This window comes from Halichoerus grypus, chromosome 1 (assembly GCF_964656455.1).
Source record: "Halichoerus grypus chromosome 1, mHalGry1.hap1.1, whole genome shotgun sequence".
Lineage (NCBI taxonomy): Eukaryota > Metazoa > Chordata > Mammalia > Carnivora > Phocidae > Halichoerus > Halichoerus grypus.
In genome coordinates this window covers 58,882,803-58,895,082 of record NC_135712.1, presented here as the reverse complement: position 1 = coordinate 58,895,082, position 12,280 = coordinate 58,882,803, and the positions used below count along the sequence as shown (strand labels likewise).

At 35.6% G+C, this 12,280-nt stretch overlaps 1 protein-coding gene across 3 annotated transcripts in view; it reads right to left on the bottom strand.

Moving 5' to 3' along the window:
• Window positions 1–6,088: 6,088 nt before the first annotated feature.
• The window catches only part of ATP6V1A (ATPase H+ transporting V1 subunit A), a 59,536-nt gene continuing 53,344 nt past the window's right edge, over window positions 6,089–12,280 (bottom strand). For all 3 annotated transcript variants that reach the window (XM_036107160.2, XM_078066255.1, XM_036107161.2), the window contains exons 14-15: window positions 11,181–11,352; window positions 6,089–8,441 (exon numbers count right to left, since the gene is read on the bottom strand). In XM_036107160.2, the coding sequence (XP_035963053.1) occupies window positions 8,349–8,441; window positions 11,181–11,352 (265 nt within the window). In that variant the 3' untranslated portion in view covers window positions 6,089–8,348. The remainder of the gene's footprint in view (window positions 8,442–11,180; window positions 11,353–12,280) is intronic.

Here is a 12,280-nt window from a genome sequence, read left to right as displayed (position 1 = left end):
GGAGCAATTGATAATGGGGTTGATATTGAGAACAGCTGTGTTTGAAAGCTCTAGTGAGAAATGTGTATATATATACATTTAGTTAAACATATTATTGTCACTGTAGTTCAGGAATTCTTTCTTCAAAAAAGCAAGCCCATTGTTCCTGTCATGTGTGTGGAGTAAATTATTTTAATGAAGCATAATTTAATCTTCAGTTCATAACATTTAAAGTGATATCACTTATACTTCAACCCAATTTGCTGTAAAGTCAAGGTGCATCTCTCCCTTTCTGCTCAATATTTATACTGTATAGCCTGTGTTTGTGTTTACAAAGTTCCTAGGGATTAGTTTAATCTTCTCTTGAACATAGGTTTTGAGGATATGGTAAAGTGACATAGGTCATTTAAAAAAAAAATTATTCAAGTTAATTAACATACAGCATTATATTAGTTTCAGGTATACAATTTAATGATTCTAAATAGGCCTTTTTTTTTTTATGGGCAAAGAATTGTAGCTAAAGTTATAATCTAATCAGTGGGGGTCCAAGTAAATTGATCACTGAATTTGGGATAAAATACAGGCAACGTGGCGCACACAAAATTCCCATTGGGAAGCCCAAAAAGACACCTCAAAGAAACAAAGCAGCTTTAGAAGTACATTGCGCTATTTCTTCCTTGAGCAGCTCTGTAAATAACAGGGACTTATTTAATTATGGTTATTAAAAAGAGCATAGTAAGAGTGAACTCTCAAGCTTCCCTGGAAGTAGTTTAAACATGGTAGTATCACTAGGTGCTGCTACGGGAAAAAAATATATTTGAAATGGTGTCTTGTTCAGTTATTCTATTTCATTTAATTTTTAATTTTAATTTTTTGAGTAGGTTAACAGTCACATGATTCAAATGTTGAAAAATATGTTTTATTATTTTAGAATGTCACCTCCTGAAGAGTTTTGCATTTGATGATGAGTTTCTATATGGAATCAAGCCAACATTTAGGCTCCTTTTTAAAAGTATTTGGCAAGCACTTATATTTTAACAGGCACTAAAACAATCAGTCTGGCTTTTTTTTAACTTACAGGCAGTTTTGCTGCAGTTTCTACTTTGAAGACCACCTTCACGATTTTTGTTGTGTCTTTTTATTGTCTATAACTTTCTATACTTCATATTTTTCTTTAACAATAGCTCACTTTTAATATTTACTGTTTGGCTTCCTCCCTAAGCAAATCCTTGAAATCTTGGATATGAAGTACTAAAAGTTCACCTCTATACATTAAAATGTATACTATTCATGTCTTTCTCTGAAAACCATCTCATGGACACAGAGCTGTGCTGTGCAGATCTCCCTTCAAGGAAAGACATGCATGCAACGTGTTGGCCCGGCTGCCTGGAGTGTTCAGCAGACAGCCTTGTGCTGTTAGCTCCTTCCGGGTCAGGTCTGCAGATGCCACCTCACCTGGGGTCATGTCCTCACAGGGCAGCCTCAACCTGGAGTCCAAGGGAGGCAGGAGTAATAAGGGCTGGCCATTCCAGCCAGATGCATGTCAACCGTGATTGGCAATATTTGCTCCAATAGCTTCCTCACAGGAGTGGCCAAGTCTTTGTCAGGCCTGCTTTGTATTTTGATTTCCACTATGCACACCCTGTTTGGCCCCTTCTTTGCTCGTCGATTCCGAAGGAACAACTTGCACCCCCATCTCCATCTCAGCATGTTTCCAGAGAGTCTAACCTGCAATGCCACACTTGAGAAGATACTGTCCTAAATTGTGTTTTCAGGACAAGTGTCAAAGGTCTTCATAATGGCTTTAAAATTAAGCATGAAATTTAAAAATAAAGGCCATGAATATGATTTTATATGATTGAAGGCAATTTGGCTTTTACACAGGGTATCCAAAATTTTAGTGCAATTTTAAGTCATCTAGTAAATGCTAGATGTTATTAGCTATTTTGGAAGTTATAATAGTATAAGAGCTATTCAGATGATGGTTGAAAAATCAAACTAAAAAATTATCTTAATGGATTTTTAAAAAAAGAATTTGAATCCCAAGACAAATGCTGTTTTTAAAAAATGGAACTAAATTACACTCTTTTATAATTATACTCACAAACTAAGCCTGTGTATGACAAAATTCAAATATGTCACACAATTTTGATTCCTTTTTGAATTCGCCTGCATATAAAGAAATGGGCAGAAGAGAAACTGCTGGTCCATTCAGTAAATACTGTAACAATCCTGCTTGAAATCCGTACATAAAGCAATTACTACTGTTCAAATGTCATGATTTCGGAATATTTTGTCCTACTGTCAGACCATTCTGAATCTAAATCAGTCAGAATACATGTAAATCAGCACAGCAGTGTTTAAGGTCAGTAACAAGGGATGTCTTAAATAGGATACATGGTTCGGTAAAATTTTATAACTCTGAGATTGTGGCACAACTAGTTAACATTCTGAGAATACTTAAGTCTCCTTTGTTACCTTTCATGTCTAAGCATTGAATAGATACTTGTTTCACAAAACTTGCCCCATACTAAGAATTACCTGGGATGTTTGTTAAATTGACTCCTATACCCTCTCCCTAGAATATATTTTAATTCAGTCCATTTAGGGTGGGCCTGAGAATCTCTATCATAAATACAGCCCCATATGTTTCTTATGTTCAGAGAGGTTTCAGAAACAGCTAATCAAGACACATATACTTATTTAAAACATCAAACCTTCTTTATATAGTCATCCGTTACTGCTTGGAGGCCTGTGATATGTATTCATGGACGTCTGAATACATACTTGTTTGTGACTGGCTATATAGCATGTCTGTGTGGTCTCATTAGCTTCACTCTTCTAAGAATGGACTATTCCCCAAATCCTGGGCAACTGCTTGACAAACCAAATTACTGGCTGCAAAGAGAACTGAGAGTTCCTGAATTGAAAAATTCAAATCTATCACCACTTAAAAATCAAACAAAAACATGATTTTATTATTAGGTAGAACTTAAAAGCATTTCAAAGCCACCACTAAACATTTCTTAGTGAAAAACCACTTTATTTTTTCTTCTTCTTCTTATTTTTAAGTAGGCTCCACACCCAGTATAAAGCTCAACAAAGCTACTTTAAATAAATAGAAATCCTTTGGTGTAACCTTTTTTCTTTTGATAAACTTATTAAGTATGACCTATGTACAGAAAAGTGCTTGAATCCTGTGTGTGAATTCTTACAAAATGAACACACCCATGTAAGCAGGACCCACAAGAATCAGAGCATCAACACCCCAGAATTCCCCCATAGGCTAGCCTCCTGTTGTAATATCACCTTCCCCACCACGTGTGACTGCTATCCTGACTTCAAACACCATGTATTAGTGTTATAGTTTTGAATTCTGTATCGATGGAATCATATAGTTTGTATTCTTTTGTTTGGCTTCTCTAACCACTGTATTTGTGAGAGTCGTGCATGTTGTTGCCTTAACTCCCATTTCTATATACTATTTCATTGTGTGAACAGGCAATTTGCTTATCCATTCTTCCAAACTACCCATTTAGGTGGTTTTCAGTTTGGGGCTATTACAAATAGCGCTGCTATGAACATTTTGGCACACGTCTTTTGGTGAACATACATTTATTCATTTCTCTTGTGTATAGACCTATGAATGGGATTCCTAGGTTATTAGATATTCCTAATTCAACTTTGTAGATACTACCAGAATAGTTCTCCAAACTGATTGTACAAATTTATATTCCCGCATGTATGACCGTTCTGGTCGCTCCACACCCTCACCAACACTTGGCATTCTGTTCTTTCCATTCTAGTCCTTCTAGTGGTTATGAAATGCTGTCACATTGTAATTTTAATTTGCATTTTCCTGGTAACTAGAAGCTAAGCATCTTTTTCATATATCAATGGGCCATTTTGTGAGGTGCCTGTTCAAGTCTTTTACCCATTTATCTATTAAGATTTTTTTTTTTTTTTTGACTTGTCGTTCTTTATGAATTCTGGCTGGATACAAGTCCTTTTAAGATATTTGTCATGAATTGTTTATGTTCTTATTCCTCCATATTTTGATGACTTCTTGTAATTTTGATAAAAATGATTATTTATTTCCAGACTCACCTCCCTAAACTCTGGCTCAGTTACATTTTCCTTCTTAAAATGAGTCATCACACTATGACTACCTTGTTCAGCCAGTCATTCCTCCCTACACTTTTCTTCTGGTTTATCTTTGTATGTCTCATTTATTCAAACCAACTTCCTGGTTGTATGAAAAGTACATACATAAGGAAAAGATATACAGTATGATTTAGTACAAAGAGACACTAGAAATCAGGAGGCTTGAATGCTGATATTAAGTGGCAGTGTGACATAGGGCAAATCAGTTAACTTCTCTGGACTTCAACTTCCTCTTCTGTGTTAATGAGAAGGTTGGAATAAATGACCAAAATTCTCATTAATCTAAGAAGCTGCTTTATTTCAGGAGTATTAAAGCCCACATCTATTTATAACCATAATAGGTACACTATTTGCTCTTTAAAGAACATCTTCTCTTTGATAAACTCTTTCCAGGGGCGCCTGGGTGGCTCAGTCGGTTAAGCAACTGCCTTTGGCTCAGGTCATGATCCCGGGGTCGTGGGATCGAGCCCCACATCAGGCTCCCTGTTCAGCAGGGAGCCTGCTTCTGCCACTCCCCCTGCGTGTGCTCTCCCTCTCCCGCGATCTCTTTCTCAAATAAATAAAATAAAAAAAAACAACAACAAAAACCACAACTCTTTCCAAATACAGAGGTAGAATGTAGTGTGGTGATCAAGAGCATGCTCCCTGGCATTAAGCTACCTGGGTTCAAAGAGTGTCCATTCTTTTTCAGGGTGCTTCCTTATTTTGTTAGAACAATGGCTTTTCAGTTCCTGATTGAATGATCTTTTGTCCCTGGGTCCTTAAGAAGTCTGAAGCAGTTGCTAGTAGTGTCCCACCTAAATCTCCTGGGCCATGACTACCCTTTCACTGCACACCAGGCCAACCTCCCAACTACCTACACCCACATCTCTTATGGGGTTTTCTGTGGCCACCAGTGCCCGATCTACCAGTATGCAAGCGCTGGGCATTGACTCTCCCAGTCCTTGTGGGAACAAGCCTTCACTGGACGACTGACAGGAGCTGGCTGTCAGTGACTGACGAAAGTTCTCCAGTTCTCTTGCACCACAGGTGGGATAACAGAGGTGTGATTCTTCAGTTGCTACCAGAACTCCATAGCAGCGCTGTGCTTAATAATTCCAAGTGTTAACTTATTTGATAGTGAATTTTTATTGGCTTCGTTCAATTCTGTCTGAATTCTTTACACCCCTCCTGGTGTGTCCTGAGGTCACATCCCAGATAAACTCCCTGTACTCAACTACTTGTCTCAGTCAACTTCTGGGGTAACACAAACTAAGAGGAGACCCGTAGAACAACTTCTGCGGCATTTTATCACAGCCCACTTGGGAAAGTTGCTTTCCTTCTCTGTGCTCTTATATTGTAGCAATACATTAAAAGATATTGGGATATTACCAAGTGGACTAAAAATTGCCCATTGTATCACGAATAAGCTTTCCTATGAATTTTTAAGCATTTCTCTATATAAACTTGACACTTGATAGTAATATGCTAATATAGAGTGGCTCATTTCACACTCCTCTTTACTCCCTTGGAAGTTGTTAACATACATTTAAAGAAATAAAGTATGTCCCAAGTAACATGTTGCTACATTGGATCCTAAATGATTTGGCTTGCAAAATCATGAATTACAAGGCTTTAGTTCATTTGTCAAAAATAGAAATGAGTATCACTGATCTCCTTTAATTATAAGTGCACTTTTAGAAACCATTCACTTTTTCAATTTAAAGTAATATTCAGGATGGCACGGGATTCTGTGTACTACACTTCCAAATCATACTGGTATATGATTATAGGCCTTTTTGCAGTCTATCGTGAGGGCCCCAATTCAATTTCATGATCTTAAGTAATAATCTATAAAGAAAGGGAGAAACAAAAAATTTTGAAGTTTATACTGAAAACAGTAAGTCAAAATACAAATAGGTGGCATGTTTTCTAGCAAACACACACACATACGAAGAAAAAAATGTTAATTTAAATCCACTTTTTATTCTTTCATAGATTTTAACAATTATACACAACTTTTAACATAAAGATAGTGAAATCTCAAGGATAAGGAGGCAATATATATGGCCTCTTCTATTCGTTCTTCAGGATGGAAGGAAATTTCCAAAGGGTACAATGTGTGAGATTTAACACTGGAAAAATACATATGAAACTTGTTTAACTGGCTCCACTTAGGACCAGGCATAGCACAATATAGAACTGCATCATCTTTTTAAAAGATTGTTGTAATTTTAACACATTCTTACCAAAGAAATATGATCAGTGACCAATTTGAAATTCTACAACATATAGGTTGAAGGACACTTACAATGAATAGCAGAGCATCTTCTATCTCTAGCCTCTTCACACCCATACATCAACATTCTTAAAAGGGAGTAGGAATTACATTGTAAATTCAGAACAACAAAAAACAAACTTGGTAAAACTTTCGTCATCATATCATTCATTACTATCACAGTCCTAGTTTGCTGGTCAGTTTAAGGTAGGAATAGAACATTTTTGAAATCCTTTTCATTTCCACTGGTCTTAGGGCCTCTGGGTAGGAGGCCACATTGGAAGCAAACTGATAAAGCAGCACCATTAAGTCCGCATCTCAACAAATCACTGCATAATTTTTATCTTCCAATATTCGGAAAGGTTAAAAAAAAAAAGCTGCGTGGAAGAATATCTATCCTGAGTAGCAAGCCACTGTAAAAACATGCAATCTGCAAGGATTTCAACAAACTATAGCTGAATTCTCTACTCACGGCATCTTTCCTTAACGGACCAAAAGAAATACGTTACCTAAAAATTAAATAATAATATACTGAGGCATAAAATAAATACTTTACTTATGCTATTACATTTGGGTATTTGAGATTGTTAGACATATTCACATACCCTTTCCTCTTCCCAAAGAGGAAGCAATGGTGCCAGCACTGTTGGTCAGAAAGAGTTAATAGAGAAACTGTTGCTCTCAGAGCTGTTCTGTAGTGTGCCTTACACAGACACAGAAATTATTATTTTAAAACATGTACTGAAAAGACAGGATGAAATTATCTTTCTTCTCACATGACCCAGATTCTGTCATCAGCAGATATAAGAATTAATTTCCTCCCTATTAAACAGAATGGAAACTGTTATGCTGCTATTGCTACAGATATTCTGAGAAATCTTTTGAACCAGTAAACTGGTAAACTGGTTGTTCAAAAGTTCACTAAGCAAACAAACATGCAAACACGTGACACATATCATTATCTTGTAAAAACGTAATGCCACTCTGGCCCCAATTATCACTACAGTCCAGCTGGTCCTTAATGGTGCAAACAGCCTTTAACCATACTGAATACCTTCTCTGTGGCATTTTACTGCCCATCCCACCGCCACATGATTCTTAGAAGCTCAGGCTTCTAAGACGTTTGAGAAAAAGGAAAGGGTGTGATGTGGATCAAGTTCCGGTGATTGTTTTAAATGTGATTTTAAAAAGAATTTCTTAGTAATGTAGTAGTATAGTCCTTGATACTGAATTTTTCATAGTGAAATAAAATATGCTTTAACAAGATGATGTTTAAGTTTGACCACCTGGCTCCTTTTCCACTTTTTTGGAGGGTACTGATTCATATACTGTGCTGAGTCCCACAAATGCCTGTTTTAAAAACAGCAGAGTTCCCAACAGTTTCCTATAAACATTCCTGATTTATACTGGGGAAAGCAATGCATAATTGGAACATTAATCATTCATGTTTTTAGAAAAAGGCAATTATATCCTGCAAAGCAGTTACTCAGCAAAATGCTAAGCTGCAAATAACCTTACCACATAGATAGAGTCATTTCACAAAGTACCTGTCAAAATGTATAGAAATCTGGCCTTCCATTCCAAATCTATTGCAAAGAGAGTACATGCAGTAGTCCTGTTTACAATTTAAAGGCGAGGAGGAAAGGGCAAACCGAGGACAAGTAGGGATGTCACCCTACAGACAAGTTTACAGTAGTGTAGCCATTATATATCATATTTACTACATTCACCACTTCGGAGAAAGGATCATGGAGGCCCTTCAAACACTGGAACAAAGGAATGTTTGTTTTATATAAGACCTACCAGATAAACAGGGAAACAAATGATAACACACGTAGGCACTAGTCTCAAAGCTGCACAATAAAGAAGCAAAGGGTTTGGAGATGAGAAATTTAGGAAAATATACACATGAGAGGAGGTTGCTGAGGAAAGGAAAGAAATCACAGTTCTAATCTTCAAGGCTACGAAATGCATTCTGCATATCTTCAAGAAGTTGTGCATAGTCGGCCTTGATCTTTGCCTCACCATCTTTCACTGGATCCTGAGAAAAGACAGTACAGAACTCAATTTACCTTTGGAAAATAATTTTCAGAGCAGGTAGTAAGTTACTTATTTTGAACATATTTTGAGTATTAGGTTAAGTGAGGTATACTGGCAAAACACAGGCAGGAGTCAAAAATTATCCTTATTTTCCTTTAAGAGTAGAAATGTATGCAAGGAGGAACACTCCAACCTAAGAGAAAGAAGACAAAATTTTGATTCCCCTGAAACTAATAATACACTATATGTTAACTAAATTGCATTTAATTTTTAAAAAAAAAGACAAAATTTTGGTTTTGTATTTGGCTTGCTAATTGTATTCAGTGACCAATGGATTTATCCTCAACAATATGCAAAATATGGGGAAATTATACAATATCACATATTAGATGTATTCTACTGCATGTACATGATAGTTGGAATTAATTTAGTCAAAACATAATTTACTGTTCAAGGTCTCATAATATCACATTGGCACAGGGAAGTAAAATTTCTAAAATAATCTTAAAAGGCAACACATTTTAAATCTCTATGGAAAACAACTTAACTGAGCAGTATGTATAAAATAGACTTTATGTATAAATAAAAGAGACTTTAAAATATTTAAGCTTTCTAACCAAATCGGTCTACTTCTGGGAACCTATAATAGGAAAATACACAAAACCAACTACAGAAACAAAGCTGTCCATACCAACAACTGGAAATTTCCTAAATACTTAACAATAGGAAAATATTACTCTCCAGCCACAAAATAATGCTACAGAAGAATATTTAATGACATAAAAAAACAACTGAGGGGGCGCCTGGGTGGCTCATTTGGTTAAGCAGCCGACTCCTGATTTCGGCTCAGGTCATGATCTCAGGGCCCTGCAACTGAGCCCTGTGCCTGGCTCCGTGCTTAGTGAGGAGTCCGCTTGAGGATTCTCTCTCTCTCTCTCTGCTCCTTCCCCACTTGTGCTCTTGCTCTCTTGCTCTCTCGAATAAATAAATAAATCTTTAAAAACAAAATAAGAGTTTAAAAAAAAAACTTGGGATGTCAATTTGATATAGTGTGCTGTAAACAGGAAAAAGATACCAACTTGAATCACACTACTAGAAATCATCACTATATTATTATTGGATATTTTTATCTCTTCATATGAATGTATAATTTTATTTATTTCAGCAATAATATACAGTGTTGTATTAGTTTCAGATACACAATATAGTGATTCTTTTTTTTTAAAGATTTTATTTATTCATTTGTCAGAGAGAGAGAGCACAAGCAGGGGGAGCAGCAGGCTCCCCGTTGTGCAAGGAGCCCGACGTGGAACTCAATCCCAGGAGCCTGGGATCGTGACCTGAGCCGAAGGCAGAAGCTTAACCGACTGAACCACCCAGGCGAATCAATAACAGTGTACTCTTAATCCTCTTCACCTATTTCATTCATCTCCCCTCCCATCTCCCCTGTGGCAACTACCAGACTGTTCTCTATATATTAAAGAGTCTGTTTTTTGGTTTGTCTCTTCTTTCCCTTGTTCGTTTGTTTTGTTTCTTAAATTCCACATGAGTGAAATCATATGGTATTTGCCTTCCTCTAACTGACTTATCACTTAGCATTATACTCTCTAGATCCATCCATGTTGCAAGTGGCAAGATTTCATTCTTTTGTATGGTTGAGTAATACTCCATGGTATTTGTGTGTGTATCATATTTTCTTTATCCATATGAATGTGTAATTTTTAAAAATAAAATCTGGATCAAATTACATATGGAATTTTTTTGCAACTTGATTTTTTTCACTCATTATACCATAAGCATTTCCCCATATCTTTGGATTTTCTTTGAAAAAACAGTATTAATGTCTTCATAATATGCTTGCTATAATTGTATATGCCATAATGTACTGTTGACCCTGTTCGCTCTTGAATGACATTTAAGAAGTTTAATAAACAATATTTTATATGTTCATATAAAAATCTGATTAATATGTCAACTATACTTCACCTAAAAAAAAAAATCTCTGATTATTTCCTTGGGTTATATGTTTTGAATTGGAATGAAGACTCAAAGAGTGTGAATATTTTAAAATTCTTGATATAGTGAGTGTCTATTTTTAAAGATTTATTTTCAACCTACAGTGTAAACAAACACTATATATAGAACACACAGAGAACCGTTCTCAATTTCTCAATAGGTGATTAGTAAATATATCTGGATGTCATGACTTAGAAACCCAATTGATCAAATACTTTAAAAACAATTTTACACATTCGAGCTTCTACTGATAATTTCATTTAATTATCTATTTATGTTGTGCACTTCAAAAAAAAAGAGAATCCACCTGAAAGTTAAAAGTGATGGGTAATAGGGGAAAAAAATGGTATGTAACAGGATACTTAGAAGTAAACAGCATAAGTCATTTCAGATGAGCATGGAGGTAAGATGGTAATAGGTACTTGAGGAAAAGTAATTGCTGCTTAGCCATGATTTTAGCTCTAAATTTCCTGGCAGTTAAGACAAAAGGGAAAACACGTCAGCATTTATTTTAGACATGACATAGTATAATTTTTATCTCTAGAATTACTATTTGAATGTAAATTTATGGTCTCTTCTGGTTTTACATAACCTGAGCATGCGTGAAATGATAAACCCAAGTTTCACACACCAGGTTTGTGAATAAATAGGTTGTTTGTAAAGAGTTAAAAAAATAAAAAGAAACATTTCTTACTATAAAAAGTTAGGTAGAAGCAAAATATACCTTGAATTTCATAGAGGAAAGCTTATAGAGAATCTCCCCCATATGCTCACGGATAATGGACCACGTGATTTTATTGTCACTCTGTGCAGTGGTTTCGACAGCTCTCCGGGCCATATCATAAAATGCAATCATGTTGGACAGCATCCCGACTGTCTTGTAGAATGGGCAGAACCTAGGGTATAAATGAAAATCAAAATAATAAAAATAAAATCCAAAGCAGGTTCATACTTTATCTATAAAATACCAGAGCATTAGCTTTTTTATTTAAATATGCAGACTACTTATATTTATTGGATGATAATAATGAATGAAAACAAAAGTGGAAAAGACTAACAACTACTTGACCAGAGCTTTTTGGTACAGATGAAATATGGGGTGGATGGATAGATGGAGATATTTATTTACTTAAGAGTGATGTTCATTTTTATCTACTAAAATAATCAAAGAGGAAGAACAATCAAACAGTACTGCTATAATCTAACAACTCTCTGAGAGTTTGTTTTTGTACAGTTAAAGGAGTAACCCAGACGGTAAAATAAATGAATTGCAAAAACTCCTTGTGATAGTGGGATTAAGGTTTAATGAGTAATAGAAAAGCAGAAAACTGCAATTTCCTAAGGTGAACAGTAGTCCCTTCCCCCATTAATTGTTCATTTTCACTTACCCACACCTTTTAATAATGAGGACACACAAGTTAATATTCAACTTGGATCACATGCATGCCTATCAACTTTCTGATACATTTAAACACACTTGCATACACAATTTCATGCACATTCTGTATTACACTTTCTGAAGAATTTTCCTTTGGTTGAGTTATCTTTGTATGGGTGGCCAGAGCTTCTTAAGTTCCTGATACAGATTTTTGAGGCTATTGCCATATTTTCTGCTTGTCCTACATTCTGGTAATATTCCTATGTGTTCAGTTCCCTCTTCAGTCCAAATATGATTTGAGGGAGAAAAGCTAGCCTACGATCAAAGGGCTCAATTTATCAAAGTTTAAAAGAAATGGGGACTTTATTTTTTTTAAAGATCATACAATAGGGATTTTTTTGTCTGCTAGTTTTTTTGTTGTTTTTTTTTTAAAGATTTTACTTATT